Source organism: Poecilia reticulata, linkage group LG15 (genome assembly GCF_000633615.1).
Source record: "Poecilia reticulata strain Guanapo linkage group LG15, Guppy_female_1.0+MT, whole genome shotgun sequence".
NCBI lineage: Eukaryota > Metazoa > Chordata > Actinopteri > Cyprinodontiformes > Poeciliidae > Poecilia > Poecilia reticulata.
Window position 1 is genome coordinate 21,511,518 of NC_024345.1, and position 23,057 is coordinate 21,534,574.

Below are 23,057 nucleotides of genomic sequence, written 5' to 3' on the forward strand. Positions count from 1 at the left end.
AGCTCCATACAAACCAGTTCCATACAAACCAGCTCCATACAAACCAGCTCCATACAAACCAGCCTCCCTGTCGGTGCTGAAAAACATCTTGTTTCACCAACATAATGAGTTCAGTTTTTGCTGAGTTTGCATGTAATCTCACCTGACCAAAGTATTTCCATATGTTTATCACTTATACGGCTTGTTGCAAACTACAAACAACTATGAAGTACGTTTTGGTCTGTCTCTAAAAATCCTACTAGTATTCATCGATGGTAGCATTTTTAGCATGAACGAATGTGAAAAAGAAAGAAGGTGTTTGTGTGCAGTGGAAGGCAAAAGAAACCCGAGAGGAAGGGAAAAACTCCCCAATATTTATAGATTAAAGATGACGAAGAATAACCCTGCAGCACTGCAGGAAAAACAAAAAGTTACATTTTGTTCAGGGTATTTTAGGTCTGCAAGAACTAGATTTTCCAGAATAAATATTTAGGGAATTTATATTAGGAAGTTGCACAGAACCAAATAAAAATCTTCAGAATTAAAACTCCCAAAGTAATTCTGGAAAGCAAAGCTCAGAGTTTCTGTCCTGGGAGCATTTTGCTACATTACCACCAGACTTCTGCTGTTATTGGTGGGATGTTTTTTGCTGGTTTATTGCCAGTTGAACAGGATAAAATCTTTCAGTGGAAAAAAGGTTTAAGATAATCATCAGGAGTCTGAGAAACTTTAGCTCACAAAACTGAAAGAGCCAGGAAGAGCATCCAAATACACCTCAGCAGGTACGACTGTAACAAGATCTTATGCCATAATGTATTTAAATATCAGAGAAATGTGAAAGCACTTTCAAAATGTTGAGAAAAAGGAATCCAAACCATTTTGGCTGCATGTAAGAAACTAAATGACCCATGAACCCAAAAGAGTCTGTGAACTTTGGACCCCATCTACATGTTTCTCATCATTCAACACAATATTTTTCCAGAAATCTCCGTTATGATTCAACGTGTTTTTGGCAAACATGAACTGGGCCAGACTGACTCATAGCTGTATCCTCCCATCAGTTCTTGACTTTCTTTTAGGAGAAACATTCCTTGCTGTTTGAGAATATTAGGCCAATTTTGTTGTTGAACAGATTCCACTTCAGTGGTTTCTTGACTCTGCAGTTTCAGCTCTTGCCAGGCTTGTGTGTTGCTGGTAAAATCGCATCACAATCCCTTCATGATTTAATAATTACAAACTAAATGTTCCACTTTAGGTTAAATTATCATTTAAAAATCAAATTAGCTTTTAGATTATCTTTGTCTTGTGACAAAATGTGTTGATCTGAAATAATTAGGTATGACCAAAACCAAAAGCATGAAATATGTAAGAGGAAAGAAGCCTTTTCACATCATGGATGCAAAAACAATCTTCATTTGAAAAAAGAAAGGAAGTAGTTTTTGAATAATCCTCTTAGCTAACAAAACATCGTCTAGCTAGCCAGCAAGCTAGCTTTGAAGAAGCCTCAACCACATTTCATCATATGTTCTGCAGCATTTTGGTTCTCTGTAGGAAACTGATCGAAAGTTGTAGACAAAATACAAGAGCTGTCACATTTTGTAACATAAACAGCATTCACTGACCAATCATCCAACCAAACAGCAGTGGCAGCAAAACGGGAGAATTTATTTTTGAGTTATTAGAGTTACTGTGCCATCACTTACTGAAAACTGTTGGAATATTAAATAATTGAACAAGTTAAATAATGTTTTCATAGCTTGTAATATAGATACTGCTAAATATCTGGGTTTGTTTTGAAACAGGACTAAACATGTTTAATTATCTCAACTGTCTGGATTTGACAGATCAGGTTCAGCTAAAAAAGAACAAAGTAAAAATCTATTCATTTAGTGAATCACATCTTTATTTAGTAGATGAGATTCATGCCTGATACCACAACATGCCACAGACATAACTCCACAAACAAACCTCTGCAGCAACCAGTAATCTTATCGTGCTGCCAAAACTGATGGGTTAAAAACAACCCAATCTGTAACCCAGCGCTGGGTCAAATATGGACCGACCCAACGCTGGGTAATGACAACTAACCAAATTTAAATTGACCCAAAATTGGGTTGAAGCTCATAATTCAACATAAGGGTTTTTATACCACTATATCTGGGTAAGTATTTATTAAATCCTGTTTATTAAAAACAATCTGAATATACCCAACCCCTGACCCAGCAGAATTATTCAAGCTGCAGAGTAAATTTCTGACCCAACTCTTGAGTTATGCTTTTTGACCCAATGTTTGATCAAACCAACCTAAAACCCAGCAGCTTCTGCCCAGCAAATGGGTTATGAAAATAACCCAGCATTTTTTACTGTGTGCATTTCATGACCAGATTCTGCTGCTTTTGCGTTTTTTCCTGCCGTCGGGTCAGCACGGTTTGTTTTCTTCATTTCGTGGCTCCAAGCCGCAGTTAGAAACGGTGCAGCGTCTGCTGACTAAAACAAACACTGAGCTGCTCTGGAGCCAAAGTTACATATATAAATATAGAGTGTGATACCAATGAAAATGATGTGTAGCTCTAATAAACAAGTTGGGTTGTTGTGGTGTTGTGATGCAATAGCAGTTTATCTGCACATATTTGTATTTTCAAACATCAGGAAGTGCATGACAGCTGTGAGCCCTTCTTACATCAGGAAGTGCATGACGGCTGTGAGCCCTTCTTACATAGTGTACCTGTCTCACTCATGAGTTCTGTTTTTAACCACATCCTGTTTTAACTTCTTTATACTTGTGTGTTTTTCATAAACATTACTTAATTTTGCTGAAACAAAATAATCGTCTGACCGAAGCTGCAGTCTGACATGTAACCACTCTTCAACGTCTCGGTGGAATAAATGACTCCAGCAGAACCAATGTAAAAAACCAGCAGAGCAAACCTGCCTGTGTCTGCAGCAGACTGGAGTCGGTGCAGCATTTAAAATTGCTATGTGCTGCAAGAGAACAGGAAGAGTATGTGGAAGTGTGTACGAGCCAACTACAAGAAAGTGAGGGGGCGAGCAGCATCAATAGAGAAGCATGAGGAGTAGTAACAGTTTAAGTCACAAGTTACAGTAAGTGTATTTGCAGAACATGTAAATGTGGAGGGAGGAGAGCGGCCGGTGGCGAGTTTAGGAGTGGACTTCCTTCCTGAGTTTCTTAGACTCGTGAAAACGTCCCTCTGTCTCCTCACAGCTAAAATCTGAATTTTTACAGTCTTACCTGCGCCGTCCACTATAAATGATCTCACCCCACCAAAGACTTTTCAAAACTTTCACACATAAAAATCTAAAAAGTGTGGCATGCACATGCATTCTTCCACATTTTTAATTTTTACAAGATACGTCAAGCTGAGTAAGACTGGATGAAGAGCATACATCTTCAAGTCTTTAAACATATTTTCAATTGGACTTAGGTCTGAACTTTGACTGGACCACTCTAACACACAAGTTGCCTTTCATTGTACCTCTGCTAGAATCAGCTGACAGCTCCAGTCAGAAGACTTTTACAGACAGGTTTTCTTCCAGGGTCGTCCCGTTTCACTCTATCACTTCCCTCCAACTCTGACCAGATTCTCTATCCATCACAAAGTAAAGCATCCCCACAGAATGCTGCTGCCTCCACCATGCTTCAATGAGACCTGAACACATTCTTCCACATTTTAGCTATCCCCAACGTGGCTCCTTTCAAACTTTAAACAGGATTTCTTATGGCTTTCTTCTCACCACTTTTACATAAAATCTGCATCAGGTCCACAGATTCTCCTTCCTGATGTTTGTTCTCCAATATCCTCCAACAAACAAAGCTGGACTTACTATGGGACTTCTGAAGACAACTGGATGAACTTATTACTCAGAGGCATCAGATGAAAGGAGAGGTGTAAATTATTGATTTCAATTTGTAGAAAATGTTTAGATTTGTGCACCATTTTGTCTTAATCACATAAAATCCCCCCAAAAATCCACTGATGTTTGTTGTTAGAAGCTAAAGAATTTCAAGAGTCCAAACATGTGCCGAGTATATTCAAACTAAAACTCAGTTGTGGGTTTTGTTTTTGGTGAGCCTGCTCAAGTCTGTGGCCCGGGTGTCAGATTTGCAACTCTTTTAAATGAGCAGAACACAAGTTACCAGTGTGTGGCCTGAGAGGTGGACCAAAGCTGGAGCATCTCTAAACGGCCGTCCAGTTGTTTTACAGCTCATGCATAGCTAACACAGACAGAGCAACCTGCAGGTCCATAAACACGTCAGACTCACCACTGCTGCTCGCATTATAACAAAGAACCACTGTCGGCTGTAGCTGTCAGGATGAAATCTCTTCTGAAACATCCAACTTCTCCAAGATCTCTGCCTCCAGCTCGCATATCCAACAAGGCTAATTCATGGCCTATTGTTAACCCGAAAACAAGTTTTAGTGCCCAGAGGGGTTGGACATGCTTACAGTTGTGGTGATGAACAATTTCATGAGATTTTATGCTTTCTGGAAGAATCCTTGCTGTTACAGGTGTTGTGTCTATTCCTGAAGGCACGGATGAGGCTTCCAGTCTCAGAGGTGTGGGTCGTGTCCGTTAGCAGGACTGTCAGAGAGAAGAGGTCTCCAAAAAGAGCAGCAAACAGAACAGCAAGAGTCGTCAGAATGAAAACGATCGTCCTCAGAGAGGAACCTGTTACTGGTTGTTTGAAGGGTCGGATGTCTGCTACTCATCTTTATCTGAAACTGTCCTCATATATTTATAGATAAAAGCCAATTAGCAACAAAGTCAACAGGTAGTGTGTGAGAAAGAGGCGCACATTGATTCAGGTGAACCTTGGCTCATGTCCAGCTGCTTGTTTGTTGATTTTGATTGGCTGTTTAGATGCAATGATGCATTCAATGATAAGAATGAAGCTTTGCATTTTGTTATATATTTTTCTTTCATTTACACAAGTTGCTCAAACACATGTAGGAGCCTGGTCCCGACTGGTCCCGACTGGTCCCGACTGGTCCCGACTGGCCCTGACTGGTCCCCGACTGGCCCCACTGGTTCCTTGGAGTCCCTGCAGAGCTGACTTATCAAAATGTCCTTTAATATGTGCATTTTTTGTGTTTACTGATTGAAAGTAAAGAAAAACGTACTTGTTAGTTAGAATGATGCTTCTTTTACTGTATATTTAAAGTGTGTCCAAAATCTGCTTACGTGGGACGTATTGCAACATGTCTGAAAGTTTTCTCGGAAAAACAGCTGTTTCAGCAACTTCCTGGGATTTAACTAGACTTTGGTCATGAACTCGGTGTGTTTAAGTTTCAGAGAATTCACACATGCACCAAGCAAGGAAAGCATTCTGGGGTTTGGGCTGAAATCAGGAAGCACAGCAGCTTGTTTTTGATCAAATGCCAAACGCAGTTTAAAACGTTTCGTTAACAATCAACTGGAAAGGAAGTACGGTAGCTTAATACGCTGCAACCTTTGCTCTTTGATTATCCGTGAATGTGTGTATACACGTCGAGTGTGCATCCTGTGTGTGCCACGCAGTATTTTCCTCTCAGGCAGCTGAGTTCTACAATCGCTATTGTGTGCAAGGAGAAGCAATAGGAAGAGCGTGGAGGGTGATTAAGGTGAAACTGGTATCCTCTGGCTGTTCCTGTCTGCTCTGAGGGACAATGGGGCGTCTCTTCTGTCTCACACCCACCCCGCCTTCCTCACAAACCCGACTGCCTTTTCTCGCCTGATTTACATAAGGATTGAGTTTCTGGTTGAAATGGGTTCAGATTAGAGGGTCACAGGTTCACACAGATTGTGTTTCAAAGATATCACTCCAACAAGACGGGGCTTTTGTGTGGAGGTGTTTGGAGGGAGGCTGTGAAGATGCCAACTGAGTGTAGTTTACCCGTACCAACCTGAACGTATCAACACGCAGCAAGCTAATTGATATCTGCAGGAGGAATGTTTCTGACAGATTTGTTGTTTATCTCTCTCATATCTAGGTTTCTGCTCCTGTGATCCCCGGGGGGCCGCAGGAACAGACCCTCTTTGTTTGGTTGACACCTGTTGCCACTAACAGCTTTCTCTCTCTCAAAGTTGAAGAGTTTGATATCTGACTCATCTAAGGAGTTCATCTCTCCATAAATGTTCCAAATTACTCCAACACAACCATATTGCATTAATTCCCAGATCTTTTCCATCATAGGATGTTGGAAAAACCAGGAGTGTCGGCTCTGTGAACAAAGAGCAGAAGGAGTTCTGGTAGAAACTTCTGGTGTGACAGTAAAATCAGCAACAGGAAGTGTTTGAATCTTAGTCACAGCAGGAAGTGGTTAACTGTCAGCAGGTCATCGTGTTCAGAAAAAGAAGTAACCTAAAGTTACTTATTTTCCATCTTCAGTAAAGCAATCTGAAAACCAGGACACATTAGGTGATTTTTTGGTGCTTTCCCTCAAGTCATGCATTAGACTCGTGTCTATTTATGGTTCAGTATTTGCAGATTCACCTGTTTATAGATTTTTCCTTTTAATATAGCTCCAAATTATTTTGGGGAAATGTACGTATTTGCAGATTTTGTCTAAAATATTAAAAAAAGGAAGCTGAAATACGTCGGCTGGCGTCTCTAAAGCGGCCAATCCAAAACCACCGGTCACTTCCCGTGGAGTTGTTCCACTCGTACAAACAAAACAAACTGCTGTGAGTGAAAAGATGTCCAGTCCCGCAAAATATGGATAATCATGAAACTGCAGAAATGCAACCAATCAGCTGGCTTTATTCTGACGAGTAATAACACCTCAGTAACTAAAATCAGCAGCTTTTAAAGGTGATGGTCTACATTGAAAAATTAAATCTGCACTAACATTACTAGTGATGTTTTTTATTGTTTGTTTATTCTATGTATCAAAACAACAAAGATATGAATCTGTGGTTTTCTGCTTGCTAAAAACATGTTGTTGTCTCTCCTGCCACACAGTCAGTGACAATTAATGGATTTTATCAGGAGGAATTATTAATTAAATTTAAATGCAATACAGAATAACCACACCCTAATTGGAATTTATATAGATTAAATTATATATTATAAACTGGATCTGTACAGCGACTTGTAATGACATTTATTGTGAACTGATGGTAAATAAACTGTATTAAAATTAATTGAAATTAAATGTTAACGACGCTACAGCTGTATTAATTGTTGCGTTTTATGATTTAGAGGAAGTAGGAATAGCAGTTGTTTTTCTAAAAACTAAAGAAATTAAATCATGTTTTTGTGTATCTTTGGTTATCACTATGAAATCTCACCAAGGATCACCAAAGATAGTCTTTTTTTCATGTTGTTCTTGAACAGTCAAGGCTCTAGCGACGTGGTTAATGCCGTGACCCTGGGCTGCTGAGAAAAATCACCCACATGGGGGACAAAGTGTTCCCAGCAGCGTGGAGGTCACTGCTGGTAACGTCTAGACATAAATCGCTGCATGCTAAACGTGACAAATATACAGACCTTTAAAGATGATCGCAGCAGAAAAACTCCCAAAACAATAGAAGTGCCCCCGCCTCCACTCTCCTGTTATTACTAATGCGGCACATGCAGGATATGCCCACACAACTGTTGCACAATCATTCATCAGCTTCCTCCCTCCCTCAGCAGGCACGTTATCGTCAATGAGATTGATTACGGAAACCTGCTCCCTAATAAAGATGCACTCATTTAGCTCAGAATCGATGTGAGCGCAACAGGACAGGAAAGCAAAGCGATAAAGAACCTTAGAGTGGTTTCATAAGATACGGAGGGCTGAAAGTGTCACTGTGGACTAAGCTAAAAATAAATAGATGTTATGAGTAATTTATGAAAGCATCATGTCTTAATAATTTAACATTTACAACTAATTATTTACAAAATAAGAGTCTCAGAAACTGGGAGGAAACACAATTTACAAAATCTTTCCCTCAATATATTTGTCAGAATTAAAATTTAGTTGAAAATAATTACATTTTAACCTCTTACTATTATACATTGTTCAGGTTGTAGTCAATTATTTTATACAACCTGTGAGGAAGAGAAGTTTGATCATTTTTAAAGGACCAAAATTAAAAAATTATCAAAAATAATCACTAATATTACTTCTGATTGGTTAACCTGCACAGTAAGTCTCCTTCAGACTAATTATCTTAACCAGAACATTAGTGATCCAAAGGATTAAAATATTTATATTTTCCTGCTTTTTATTGATAAAATCTTATAAATTCCAATTACTATTAATAGACTACTTAAATTAATTATTTACACACTTCAGTTACCATGTAATAATTTACTCTATTTACTTCTCACATTGTGGCCCTTTTGGACCTCCGTACATTGTATGTTCTTCATCGACTCCTTTTTTTCTCCGCTATTGTCCGCAACAAGAAGCTAAATGCTTATCTGGGAGGAAAAGAGCCTGTGATTGCAGCTGGCTTTCACTCAGGTCTTGCAGAGTGGAAATCCATTACTGGCAGAGGCACGACGACTGTTTTCATCACAGCCTCAAAATGAAGGAAACTCCCCAACAATGAGGAGATCACAGAAACGGGGTGAGGGCATTTCCAATCGGTCTTGTTATGTCTTAATGGAGCCTCTCAGTCGCTTTTCAGAAAAGGAGAAAAAACTGCAAAGGCATTTTGCAGGTTTAAACCTGAACTGGGAGACTGATTGCCAGTTTTAGACATATTACCCTGGATGTACCATGTCCCAGTCGTTTCTATAATTGTTGGAAAGCTAAGTTTTGAGGCTACATTTGGGATATCACCTCCACCTGACTGAACTCCCAAGGTTAAGGAGGAGAGATATGGGAGAGAATGGATTTATGAGGATGTAGACAAACTGGGCTAATGTTTTGGAGACCTTACAATATAAAATACTTTTAAAGAGGCACATTAAAAGTTACTAATATTTTGGTACCAGGGGTTTAAGGTGCAACTCACCAGATGGGATGATGCGCAATATTTGACCAAAATGAGATTTAATATTTTATTTCCTGGCAAACTAAGAACTCCCATTTATACTTTTCACAAGCAGAGAAACTTTGTTTGAAAGAAATAAATCAGATCTAATCTTCTAATGCCACAAATGTAATGTTTCATGACTCAAAACAATATTTTAAACAATATCTGCAGGATTCTCCAGTTAAGGTTTGAATCAAATTCCAACTTTCCTCTTGAGCACCAATCATTGGATAATCTCTGTGGTCACAAATCCTTAAGTTTAACGCTGCTAAGATGTAGAAGTATCTAAAGTTTTTTAGCAGTTTGCCAACCTATTGAGAAGTCTATTAGCCAACTTTGTCAACACAACTGGGTGAGTCAGAAACTACTTCCTTTCTTATGTCAAAATAAATACTTTTATGAGAAACTGTTGGTTTCCACAAGGTCAGGAGATTTTTATTTTTCGCAAAAACAAAAAAACTAGGACAGAACTTGTGAGAAATCTGAACACGACCCGCCTACTCCAACATGCGTCACACTTCCAATGTCTGAGAAAATTACCAACAGTCCTACTTTCTGGAGCTTCAGACACGGATTCAGCAATTACCAAGATCCATAGTGACACCAAGCCATCTTTTTGTTATTCATTTATTTGATTAGAACACTGCATATTAGTTAATATTGGCACAATTCATTAGCACAGTATCTAAATTTTATCCTTTATCCTAAGACAAATAAGCAGGAACAACAAACAGATCGGAGCTGTCCTGGTGACGGATTCCCTCATGGTGGATGGTCGATGAAACCATTTCACGGTTGGGAGAGTTGGGTGTGAAATAACCAAACGGTGACAAAGGGGCAACGTGATGAGCACCTGAAAACTGGTCCAAACAGAAGCTAAATATAATCAGTTTCTGTTTAGCTCTTATTTGGGTCGTAAACTGGCAGTAAGAAAATAAATAAATAGAAAATGAGCAGCAGGTCTAGAATGTATGTGAATTCTACCTTTCAAACATTAACAAGGAACCGCTCTGCAGCCTGCACACAACATCATTTAACCCAGGAGTCGGGAAAAACTGGCAGGGTGATAAATGGAAATATGGTTTTAAAAAAGGTAATTCAATTTTTTTTAAAAAGCACTTTAATTATTATTTCTATTAAAAAATAAACTAGCACACACTGGCAGAGGGAAAGTGTTTGTTTACAGGAATGAAATGACATTTAAAGGGACTAAATTATTGTTAAAGATGAGTCGGTCAACATCACCCATTCACCTCTGAACCCTAAATGTGTCCCAGTGTGTGAGCTTAGCAACTCTTTGGTACTTTTAGATAATTTTATCCATGTTTAAGGTGTTTTAAGGAACCCTCTCCTTTGAGTTTGCATATCTAAATAGACTTATCCGTGGAGCGATAAGAGGCAGCAGCTGCTCCTCTCTCCTCTCCTCCAGCACAAGGCCAAACATGCAGAAAACCGCTGCTCGTTAAGGGCCAGCGTGCCGCAATGCCTTTCTCCTTTCCCTTTTTTTCTAGACATGCAGATATAAAAAGACAGAAAAGAAAAGAAACAAATGTCGCCCCAAAGTGCTGCATGTGTTTCGGCTGGTTCCCCACAGGGAGGGGCATTTAAAGCCGCCAGATGTTCCGTCTCAAAACAACAGCAGCAACCCGAGAAATGTGGAAAATGTTTTCACCTCGGAGTTTTTTACATAAGCACTCCAGCATAAACTGTGATGCTGCGCAGCTGTTTGTGGAAAAAAAGCTTCAGAGGAGAGGAGGTGGTTAAACTGCTGGAGCTGTCACAGCATTATAACTCCATCTGGGTAGAGTTACTGCTAAACACATTAAAACTTCTGTTAAGTTTCTACAATCAAATAATGAAAAAAGTCATAAATCCTCACAGCTTAAAAGTGACAACAAGTCCTCACACCCGCGGGGTGTTTAGAAAGTATTAAGTTTCAGATGTCAGTGGGATTTACGCGCTTACCTTCAGCAGCAGCAAACAGAAAACAGACCCAGAACATGGACTTTGTCCTCCAGACGGATGTCCGTCGCCTCTCCATGGCCGGCAGGACTTTAAAAACAAAACGAAGCAGAAGTGCAGAATGTGCTCAGCTGTTGGACCTCTGTACTCTCCGTCGGTTCAGTCGTAGTAAAATGAAACGTCGAGCAGACAGCGGTACGAGGAGTGGTTAAGCCACGCCCCTTCTCTGCCATAAGCTCCGCCCCCTGAGGTTCAGGCCAGCACAACACCGAGAAAAAAATAAAGATGAAACATCTACATATGCTAAATATACTTTAAAAATAATCTAAAATGATTAAAGATTCATACCTTATTCAACCTTAGCACTTTAACCTCAAGATTCAATGTATGTTGGTAAATAAATTATCTCCAACTGTTCAGTCCCCTTTACTCTGTTACCCATAAGAATAATAATTTATATGTTTGTTTTGTCATATAAAGAACAAAAGAATATTCAATTCAATCACCACCTAGAAGCTGAAATGTTTAAGTTTCATCTTTAAGAATGAAATCAACAGATGAAGTCAGAACTGTAAACACAGAGGGTCCTAAAAGTCCAACATGGCCGCCTCGCATAGTAAACAAAACAAAACAAAAAACTATTCTTCCAATGTTTTCTTTCTCTTCAAACCTTTCACATACTTTTTTAATGAATAAGATGCTATGATGTATTTTGTTTACAAAATACTAATAAATTATTATTATGAATGCTGTAGGCAATAACACTCTTGATTTCACATTTCAGCGTTTAACTACTTCTGCATACTTGGCTCTATTTTAAGCATTCAACCTTTACCATAAAAAAGAAAAAAACAAAAGTCAATGCGTTTCAACAAGTCATCCTTTGAGTTGTTATCTTGGTACCCAAAGTAATCGCTTCACTTTTATTACTTTAATATTTACCCTGAATGCCAATAAAAGCAGCTCAGTTACCACCAGGGGAACATCTGTCATTGTGTAGAAAATATGATTAGCATAAAACATTTCCGCATGCAGTTGTTTGAACAAGCTTTGAAAAAATAAAATGCTCCTTTTTCAAAGTCTGCTTGGTATTGAGAACGTTTTTTTGATCTGGTCAGATAATCTAGTAACTATCAGAGGTAAACCGCTCCTGAAAATGATCCACCAAATAAATGAGAATGGAGCTTAATACTCTAAATCAGTTTGACCCTGTCCACTTCTAAAAATGAAGACACATGATGACCAATACCCGAGTGGCCTTCTGCTGCTTGTATTATTTATATCGAGGTCAGTTAACCTGTTTCTTTTTTCTTTTTTTGCTTATATTAAATTGTGATTAGTTTATAGTAACTGGAATGCTATGAAATGACACATGGCAGACAAAACAACCACAATTTCAAAACTATGGATTGCCAAACGGTGAAACGCGCTGCAGCGGCCATCTTATGATTGAAAAATAAAATCTTCCCTTATCTTTAGCCTTCAGGCACCTAAGTTTTACTGATGTAGTAATTGGTACTTGTAGCTTCTTATGAACAGCTCAGCGCTATAAGTACCTCTGAGCTGCTCATAACCTTCACAAAATCCAAAACTTTAAACACAAAGAACAGATAATGATGCAGCCACTACCGTGCTTTACTGCGTGTACGTTATTCTTTTAGTTTCACCATAACTCAACCTTCCAGCCTCTTGTAAAACTTAATTGCTCAATTCAAAATAAAAAGAATACAGGAGATTGTCGTCACACACTGAACAGAACCACTTGTTGCAAATTTCTGAAGCTCATTCTGTGCAGTTTTTGTCATCTTTTCTGACTCGTGAAATAACAAAGAAACAAAGATTTACACATAAAACACATTGTACCAGAGATTCAAAGTGCAATGTTTTTTAAGACTGAGGAACAAACTCATAAAGAAGCAGAGGCGGCTTATTGGCTCTTGTGTGTTGGTTTTCCTCACACCGTTTACTCAAAGCACATGTTCTGTGGTCTTAATATACTGTGATTTTTCTTAACTCTGCTTTGATGTACTGTAAATGAAAGATCATTAAATTCAGTTTCAAAGCCTGATTTTAAGCTCCCAGAGTTCTTAAAACCACCTGTGAGTTTGTTCCTCCAACAGAACCGTCTCCTCCAAAACGTTGTCCACTCGCTCACATGGTGGAGAAATGCTAAACTGCTGTCTCCGTTTCAGAAGTGGGATAATAACAGTATTCCAACCTTCGTTTCTCACTTTACACCTCATTATACACTCTGTCTGAGTTGATTTCCATAAGAATTTGTATGAAAATTGTTAATTACATAATCTGTGTCTTGTTTTCCGTTAAATGCAAAGACGAACTTCCTTGTTTCCACCTTGGTTGTGGGATAAACGCGTCAGACTGGTTGAACAGAAAGTCACTGAGGCCTTTCTTTCACTTCCATGTCACTTTACATTTTTCCTACTTTAAAATCCTTCACTAAATTTAAATGTTTTTTCTTTACTCAACAAACTTTTTTCCCACAAACATTTCAAAATTATTTTTTTCTCCAAAACATGTTAAAGTCTCGCCTCATTTACTCAATCAAGCTTTCAGTTCTTACTGGAGGGCTTCATTTAGAAATTGATTCATACTTTCATTTCTTGATTTATTTTGAGACAAGCAGTAACTGAAAAGTATAAAATTATATGAATATGCATCATCAAATTATTATTGTGGTATTATAACAGAGCTTTGATTGTGTGTTTGTGTCATTTCTGCTGTAGAAAGATCTTCTGACCCAGAACTATTTTTATCTACTTCTAATAACTTTGTCTAAACTTATTTTCTTCTCTTTTCAGTAATAACGACTCCTGCATGTGTGTGTTTGTGTTTAACTTTGTTCCTTCCTGTCTAGATAAAAGTTGATGGAGATATTGATGCTTTAATGTCGTTTACCCTTTTGCAATCAACTGACTTTGTATTTATTTAAATTAAACTGGTTTAATTTGAATTGCTTTGGGAGGAAATTATGGATATAAAATTGATATTTGTGTTTTGTACCTGGATGAATTTTGCCGTCTTCGTTTCAGACCTCTACCACCGTCTACATTCGAATCGTGGACGAGAACGACAACGCCCCAGAGTTTCCAGAGGAGGAGTACGTCACCGTGTTGAGCGAGGGACCGGAAACAGTGGGGGCCACCATCGCCACGGTAACAGCCATTGACCCAGATGAAGGTCTGAATGGGACCTTGCGATATGCAATCGCCCAGGGCAACCTGATCCAAACATTCAACATCAACAGCATCACGGTGAGGCGTCTACACCGTCACGGAAGGGATAACGACAAGGAAACAAACAAATAAATAACTGTGTGTGCGTGTGTGTGTGTGTGTGTTCAGGGGAGAATAACTGCTGTGAAGGAGCTGGACTACGAGATCAGCCACGGGCATTATGCATTGGTTGTCACGGCTACTGACCAGTGTCCGAAACCTGCTCTTCGCCTGACATCTAGCACAACAGTAATGATCATTTTTTTATCATCTTTACAGAGATAATCCAGATTCCCATCACCAGCTCTTGCTTTGTGGGGGTTTGAATAAAAAAAAACCGTCTCCTTCCTGCTTCCAGGTGTCGGTGAACGTCTTGGACGTGAACGACGTGACGCCAACCTTCCCCAGACAGTACGAGGGTCCCTTTGAGGTAACGGAGGGCCAGCCGGGCCCGCGGGTGTGGACCCTCAAAGCAAGCGATGAAGACTCCGGTCTCAACGGCAAAGTGGAGTACAGCATCACCGGTGGAGATAACCAGAGTCAGTGTCCCTCCGTCTGTTTTCTCGGAGCATCTCAAACCGTTTGCGTTCCCCTCTGAGGTTTTCTCTGCCTCGCTCTCAGATGAGTTCATGATCTCTCCTGTGGAGGGCGAGCTTCGGGTGAGGAGGGACGTGGAGCTGGACAGAGAGACCACAGCTTTCTACAACATCACCGTGACGGCGCGGGACCTGGGAACGCCGTCACGCAACAGTTCGGTGAGCCGCTTCACGTCAGCAGCCGTCAGCGCAAGCAGACGCAACTTTGTCATCATATCCTCTTCCATAAATGGGAACTTATAAGCATCACTTCTGTATTATATCTCTTTGCATAATTCTAACGGCACAATGTGCACAAAATACTTTCCATATCCTTTATTTTCAGATATCTGCTGTAGGAATACATTCCTACAACTATAGACAATTTCAAAGCTGTTTTTGTGTTTAATAATACACACTTTTTAAAATTCAACTGAACAACAATAGATACAGCAGGGGAAAATATAAAATGAAAAAAATATGCAATTGCCTCTTTGCAGAAGTGCACACACTAAAATTAAAACTTTGATGGCTCAGTTAAAGCACCGGGTCAGTGTAAGGTCACCCTGTCATCAGCTACAGTGAATCTGATGAACCTGAAGGAAGGCTCAGCTTTTCTTGTTGGCTTTTCTCGACTTCTCCTCACTGCATCTCTTAGCTAACGCCGTCGTTGGCGGAGGAGTTTCAAAGAATCAGAAAGATCTCTCTTTCAGCTGCTACGAGTCAGAAAAGATGACAAAAACTGCACAGAATGAGCTTCAGAAATTTTCAACAAGTGGTTCTGTTCTGTGTGTGACGACAATCTCCTGTATTCTTTTTATTTTGAATTGAGCAATTAAGTTTTACAAGAGGCTGGAAGGTTGAGTTATGGTGAAACTAAAAGAATAACGTACATGCAGTAAAGCACGGTAGTGGCTGCATCATTATCTGTTCTTTGTGTTTAAAGTTTTGGATTTTGTGAAGGTTTTGAGCAGCTCAGAGGTACTTACAGCGCTGAGCTGTTCATAAGAAGCTACAAGTACCAAATACTACATCAGTAATACTTAGGTGCCTGAAGGCTAAAGATAAGGGAAGATTTTATTTTTCAATCATGAATCCAAAATGATGAACCGACTGAATGACTTCAGCAGAGGAGAGTGACAGAAAATCTATGGAGCCATGAGAGGATGTGGACTAAAGATGTTCTCACAATCAGAGAGATTCACAGAATGAAGGCAGAGTGAACAAACAGTCATGTCAAAACATGAATGGAGAGGAGAAACTGAATTTATAACTAAATATTACTTAATAATCTTTGTGAAACAATATTTTCTATGAACACTTGAGATTCCCTGAACAGTGCTGCTTCTGGTCGTCAGGTGGTGGTGGGCGTCTACGTTCTGGACATCAACGATAACGACCCCGTCATCCTTAATTTGCCCTACAACACCAGTGTGAGTGAAGGTGCGGCGATACACACCTCCGTGGCCAGAGTTCAAGCTCGGGATGCAGATAGCGGACGCAACGCGCTTCTAACTTACAACATCACTGCTGGAAACCCGGGCGGAGCCTTCTACATCAACGACACGGTAACAAAACACAAAAACTCTGAAGCCGGACACATTTGTCCGTTCTTCTGTCCTGGTTCAGGAGGGCCACACCTTCATGTTGGTCTTAAAAACGTGCAGCATGTTGGTGAGAGCAGCTCGTATTAGCAGGATGTGCACAGATGTTTCCTAATTCTCTCTCTCCTTCTGTAATCAGCTAAAGAGAACAGAAAGTTCCAGCTGAAACTATTTCAACTATTCTTACATAAACATGGAAACTTCCACATATCACTGACTGCAAGTTTGTTACAGAACCGCACCAAAAATTCCCATAATAGTCCATAAACATCGTTAGAGTCAGAGTCAGAGCAACATGGCCTCCCAGCTGTTTGCAGAAATGAATCTGTTTCTTCGTCCACGTCTAAACATTTCCAGCGTCTTGTTTTTCAAAACGTCTATGTTCATACATTCATACATCTTCAGCTTTTTCATGTTTTGTCACATTACAAGCACAGACTTTGAAATATTTTATACAGATTAAAGTGTATAAATCTGTATAAAGTGTATAATCTGTATAAAAGAAGTGATGAACTCTGAAAAACTCTTGATTAGCTGATTTTTTTTGCAGGTCTAGATGCATAAAAATCTGATTTTAGAGGTATTTCTGCTCATATTTAATAAAAAATTTTAATGTTTTGCCGCATAATTTGACTTATTTTTCACTAAACTGTTATTTATTTGTCCTATAAAAACTAAGCTCAGGCATTTTTCCTCCAAAAAACAAAATTAATTAACCTCTTTTGTTTTAGACACACAGATTAACATCACTTAATCTGTGTTAAGTGATGTTAACACAGATTAACATCACTTTGAAGTGGAAGGACAAACAGCATAGGTTTTCATTATCATTGTTTCATCAGTAAACATCTGAAAGGTGTGGTGTGCATCCAGCTCCCTCCAGTCATAGAACCACCTTTCTCTACATTACAGCTCGTAGTGTCACCTGTCTATCTGCTGTGGACTGCTCAGTCGTCAGGGAACATTTTAGATTTAGGTCTGAACTTTGTCTAGGCCTCTCGAATGAACACACCCGTAAAGATTTGTAATTGTACCAAAAAGCGACTTTACAACGTTTTAAATCAGAGAGCTGAAGACAAACACAGGCCACACTTCTCAGATTTTTATTAGCGTCATTAGTTTTGAAGCCATGTCTCCTTTTTCTTCCACATCACAGTTACGCTCTACCACATTTAAACCCATTAAACATGTTGCTCTTCAAAACTTCAACTCGCATCCTGAACTGTCTGCTCTGTGGTTTTCTTATGTATGACACATCCTGACTTATGTAGTGATATGTCCTTCACGCCTGCAGCTCTGACTCATCTCTGTCCCACATAGTCAGGTGTTGTGCAGGTGAACAGACCGCTGGATAGAGAGTTGGTGGCGGAGTACACGCTAACCATCACTGTGAAGGACAATCCAGAGAACCCCCGCATCGCTCGCAGGGTAATCCCCCTTTCCACAGTTTTCATTTTCTCGGCAATTTTCAGTCTTTTAAGCATGCTAAGCAGTTTCATACATTTTAATCTACATGTTGTATGAAAATTTGTAATTTTCAAAACGTCTTTTTTTTGTCCTTTACCTGTAAACGACCAGGACTCTTCCCATGGTGCTTCCATGTTTTCTGCTTTACAAAGATAATTAAAAAACATCTGCAATAATGATCCTTAGCGATGGATTTTCTTACCAGAAACTCATGTCATTAAATTAAAATAAACACATTCAAGCAGAATGAAACCAAGTGTGAACAATCTTTGCAAGCAGCTAATACAGGAGCGTCTTTGTGGTGTTTTCTAAACGGAAGCCAACATGCAGGTATGCCAAGAAAAGGCCGTGTAGAGAAAGGTGAGAAACTGAACTTGCAAATGTATGCATCAAGTTAACCACCAAGTCTGCAGCACGTTCTCCTGCCAAGCTGCAGGGCTGCACAAGGTTGATTTTTAAAGGGTTTAAATGGTGTTCACTTCATTTTCTCTGAAGCACCTCGCTGTGTCGCAGCTGATCCGATGTAACTGACATCTGGGACACATGTGGTCATACAGCCAAGGAAACCACCTTGCATGGAACTGGTTGGGCTCTGGGGGGAGTTAGATGAGGGAAATGCAGAAATAACAGCTCAGCTCAGGCAGACTTTTAATGTTCTCTCACTCTTTCATCTTTTATTTCAATGAAACCAGGACTCTGACTTTTTGGTTATCACCATTCTGGATGAGAATGACAACAGGCCCGTGTTCACGAGAACCAGCTACAGAGCTGAAATCACCGAGAACTCACCAGCAGGTATCTACCTTCTTCCTTTGATTTGACTAGGACAATCCACATATGCAGTATTGAAACTTCGCAGCGTTGTCTCCACCACTTCCTGACTTTGTTTATGCATAGCTCATGCTTGCTTTTTTTCCACTTTGCGGTTTCGACAGATTAACTCAGCTGTAATTTTCTCTGTACCTTTAAAGGACATTAGTTCATGTTGTTTAACACATGAACCAATCAGTAATCAGAATCCTAACAGAGCAGCTGGTTACGAATGGGTGAATTTAAAAACATAAGAAGTTTGCAGAGAGCTACTCACATTTTATCACACAACCACCATGAATTACAATTTACTTTACCTGAATTTTACATCACAGACCAAGAAAAATGTAGAGCATAATTGTGAAGCTATAAGAAAATCATAACCTATAAATAAATTGTGACAGTTGGCCTGCATTTAAATTCAGATCCAGTGAATGAATACTTATTACACCATTTTGAACATCAGACAACAACGATGCACATTTTGAAGTATTGCATTGGAAAAACGTCAAAATTCAAAATAACTTCCTCAATTTTGTCAAAAGTTTTTCTATGCTTGTTTGTGGCTTTTCTGAAAAAGAGTGAATGCGTCATAGGGAGATAAAGACACATTTGCCAAATAAGTTCTGATGCAGCGAAAGCTCCCATCCACTGATGGGTCTGTGCCTTACCAGAGGCACGAAACACGGAAATCACAGATGTTTTCCTAATGTTTTCTGATTTGTAATTTCCAAACTGTTCATGAAATCCGTCTTTCTTCACGTTCTTCAGGCAGCACAGTGACTGTTTTAAATGGGCCTGTTCTGGCTGAAGACAGAGACATCGGCCCAAATGCTGTGGTGAAATACCGACTGTTGGGGTCAAGGGTCGACCTCTTCATTGTTGACTCCAACACTGGTAACCTCATTTCTCTGGAGACAGCTAGCATGAAGCCATGCTGAAACAGTAAAGCTAATGTCTCTGGATCTCTCCTCAGGGGTCCTACTGGTGCGTCAGGGAGCAAAGTTGGATCGTGAAGCCTTCCAGGACCCTCGAGTAGAGCTGATTCTGGTTGGGGAAGACGTAGGGGGGTTAAACAACAGCGTCCCTCTCACCGTCACGATCCTGGACCAGAACGACAATCCTCCTGTCTTCAGCCCGTCTAGCTTCAGCGTCCGACTGCCTGAGAACAGCCCCACTGGTGCGTTTGATTCATGTGTGCGACACGTCTGAGACGGACCTGGTCCAATGTTTGTCAGGTTTAACTTGTGTCTGAAAACATTACCGCCTCACTGGTTGTTATTGAGGTTTATTTGATGGAACTGTAGATGTCTTCCTGTCTTTGTCACCTCCAGGCGTTGTGGTGACTCAGCTCTCCGCCACCGATGCGGACTCTGGCGCCAACGGTTGGTTAATGTACCGTTTAGAGAGCGGTGCTCAGGACCGCTTTGTGGTCGACCCGATCTCTGGTGCCGTCCTGGTGGGTAACACCACACTTGACAGAGAGGAGCGTGGGTCGTACCGCCTCGTTGTGATGGCAACTGATCGCGGCACGCCCCCTTTGTCCGGTACAGCCACGCTGACGGTTATCCTGGACGACGTTAATGACTCCAGGCCACGTTTTATAGAACCTATAACCATGATAAGTGTCAACGAGTCGACCCCACCAGGTGTGGTGGTAGCTACCCTCACCGCTGAAGACCCAGATCTCAATCCAAGGCTAGAGTACTACATCATCTCAGTGGAGGCAAAGGATGATGGGAACAATCCAGTGGTTGGCTTACAGAACTCCTTCGGCATTGATTTACACACAGGTTGGCTTTGGTTTTCTGAAACATAAGTTATTTAAACATTGGTTTTTTTTATTGACCCTTTAATCTAGACGTTTGAAACTGCTGACATGTTTTTGGGAACTTCTAGGTGCAGTATTTGTTCGTAACCCGCTGAACAGAGAGCTGGTAGCTACGTTTGAGATAATTGTGTCTGTCCATGACAACGCCAGTGAGGTTATTGACAAGTCCGGCAGTGTTCCTAACGGTAAGTCCAGGTTGTGCTTACCTTCACATTCAGATTCTGATTCATCCCCCGTACTTACTTTATCCAAGTCTCTCTGGAGTATAAGTCACCTCAGTCACAAAGAGGAAAAAACTCCATATTATTGTGATTCAAGTTAAAGTCCACAAAGATTTCCACATTTTTACGTTTGTGACGGAAGAACAGAAACGCTTTTTGCCTGCTGTGCCTCACACACAACCAGCTGCCATCCAGATAGTCACCAAGTCATGGAGATTTGGTGAACCCAACCACACTTTGCTTCCCCTGACGGTGGCCAGCTGAGCCTGGGAATTCATCCAGAAGTTGTTGGTCACAGTTCTAGCTGCTTCTTCATGCCACCTTTCCATCACCTTCACTTCTTATTACTATCCTGCTATCGGTCTTATTTGATCACCATAAAATTAAAAGACAGCATGTAAAATTATTAATGTCGGTTATTGCTCTGTTTGCCAGATTTAGTTGTCTTTCCCATTTGGAAGAGATGGTAAGACATCTGAGTCATGTCTTATTCAAGCTGTGGTGAAATTAAATCATAGATTACAAATTCAAAGTTGTATGAGACTTTGATCAACATTAAAATAGTTTGTTTACATTTATTTTGAAGAGTTTTTCCAGAGTGAATCAAGGATTTTTCTAAATATTTCAGTGTGAATTTCTCTTGCAGTAAAAGTTTTTTTTTTTCTTCTTGGCTTATTTCTTTTCCTTTCAGCGAGACTAACCATCAACATACTGGACGTCAACGACAACGCGCCTCGCTTCCGGCCCTTCGGAGTCACCAACTTCACAGAGCAGATTTTAGAAGGAGCTCAGCCCGGCACGACGTTGCTGTCGGTGTCCGCTGTGGACCCCGATAAAGGTCCAAACGGTCAGGTCATTTATCAGCTGCTGCACCTGCCAAGAGGGGGCTATGTCAGACTGGAGGACTCTTCCATCGGTAAGGTCCCCCTTAAGCTTTGCAGAACAAATGCAGCATAGAAATTTACTGTTGAACTGCTGCTGCTGCTTTTTTAGGGAAGATCGTGGCCAATCAGACGGTGGATTTTGAGCAAGTGCAGTGGCTGAATTTCACCATTCGGGCTCAGGATCACGGGACGCCTCCGAGGAGCGCCGAGCTTCCGGTTTATTTACGGATAGTTGACGTCAACGACAACAACCCAGTGTTTCTGCAGCCATCCTATCAGGTACAGGACTGGTTAGATCTGTAGGGCTGCTGGTTTTAAAATGGTTCCCATAAACTGGAGAAAGTTAATGAACAGAAAAACTTAAAATCAACTTTTTCAAGCTTTATATCATGTTATAATGTTATTCCTCGTGACTTTCCCATTCAGCTCCTTCAGACTAGCCAGTAGCAATTGGCAACCACCTGGTGGAAGTGTGCATTTCTCAGTGAAACGCTGGTAAAAACATTGTTAAAAGGGTTAATGGAGAAGTGATGTTATGATAACTTCCTTAAAGTGGAATTTCAGAAAGAGCAGGAGCTTTTAAAGAGACAGAGACCCAATTTAAATTACAAAGTCACATTTTATATTTGACATATATAAGATTTTTATAACAACTGAAGGTAACATAGTGACTTTACTAATATAAAATGGCACTATCTTCCTGGAAAACACAATATTAATACTGTCCCTTTACAGAGACATGACTAATCATTACTACTGTTAATGAACAAGTTCAGTTCAATGACTTAGAATACCATCAAAAAGTTCATTACTTCAATCCAAGTCTTTGCTTAAAAAACGAGTGTTGGGTCCAAGCATTCTAATTGAAAGTTTAGTGGAAGGAAAAAGTGCAGGTGGAAAAGGTATATTAATAGTGATAACTGCAGGCTTACACAAACTCCAAGCTGCTAGACGTCCAGTTTGAGGTTCACCAGTGACTGGTGATAAAACCCGGTGGACCAGAACCAGCAGGTGTCTTTCAACCCAAATCACGTCCAAGGTCAGAGCTTAGAGCACCACAGCATCTTCATTATGCTCGTCAGCAGAAGGAAGCAGGACAAGCTTCCTTCTGAGAGACCACTGTGGAATCAGATACCCAGAAATCTGTAGGTGGACCTGCACAAGAGAAGAACCTCATAATCCACCATGGTGATGAAAGAATGAATCCTGGAAAATCAAAGAGTCTTAATATGTGAGCATAATAAAGGGAAGTTTGGTGGCAGGAAAAGAGGAGTAGAAAAAGGGAATTGCTGCTAAATGGGGTTAGACCACTTCATGAGTTCACATGCACATACTTTTCATTAAGTCTACTTTTCTGTATAAAAACATTTAGTTGTCTGACTTGATTTTGTAATATTCTAATCTAACTGAATGCATGGTTTTCATTGATCTAAGCCATAATCATCCAGATGAACAGAGGTATGTTAGGTATGTCACCATTTGTAATGAATCTGAACAGAATGAGGTTCACATTTGGAGCTG

General features: G+C 40.1%; 2 protein-coding genes across 4 annotated transcripts in view; one reads left to right on the plus strand and one right to left on the minus strand.

The window, feature by feature from the left end:
- vsir (V-set immunoregulatory receptor) overlaps positions 1-11,085 on the minus strand; it is a 19,973-nt gene extending 8,888 nt beyond the window's left edge. For both annotated transcript variants that reach the window (XM_017309049.1, XM_008430093.2), the window contains exon 1: positions 10,915-11,085. In XM_017309049.1, the coding sequence (XP_017164538.1) occupies positions 10,915-10,990 (76 nt within the window). In that variant the 5' untranslated portion in view covers positions 10,991-11,085. The remainder of the gene's footprint in view (positions 1-10,914) is intronic.
- The window catches only part of cdh23 (cadherin-related 23), a 191,421-nt gene that overhangs the window by 156,216 nt on the left and 12,148 nt on the right, over positions 1-23,057 (plus strand). For both annotated transcript variants that reach the window (XM_008430094.2, XM_008430095.2), the window contains exons 38-50: positions 13,962-14,183; positions 14,274-14,393; positions 14,503-14,683; positions 14,766-14,899; positions 16,078-16,287; positions 17,644-17,751; positions 18,483-18,585; positions 19,372-19,497; positions 19,577-19,780; positions 19,935-20,393; positions 20,500-20,616; positions 21,344-21,568; positions 21,646-21,815. In XM_008430094.2, coding sequence (XP_008428316.1) covers positions 13,962-14,183; positions 14,274-14,393; positions 14,503-14,683; positions 14,766-14,899; positions 16,078-16,287; positions 17,644-17,751; positions 18,483-18,585; positions 19,372-19,497; positions 19,577-19,780; positions 19,935-20,393; positions 20,500-20,616; positions 21,344-21,568; positions 21,646-21,815 — 2,379 coding nt within the window. The remainder of the gene's footprint in view (positions 1-13,961; positions 14,184-14,273; positions 14,394-14,502; positions 14,684-14,765; positions 14,900-16,077; positions 16,288-17,643; positions 17,752-18,482; positions 18,586-19,371; positions 19,498-19,576; positions 19,781-19,934; positions 20,394-20,499; positions 20,617-21,343; positions 21,569-21,645; positions 21,816-23,057) is intronic.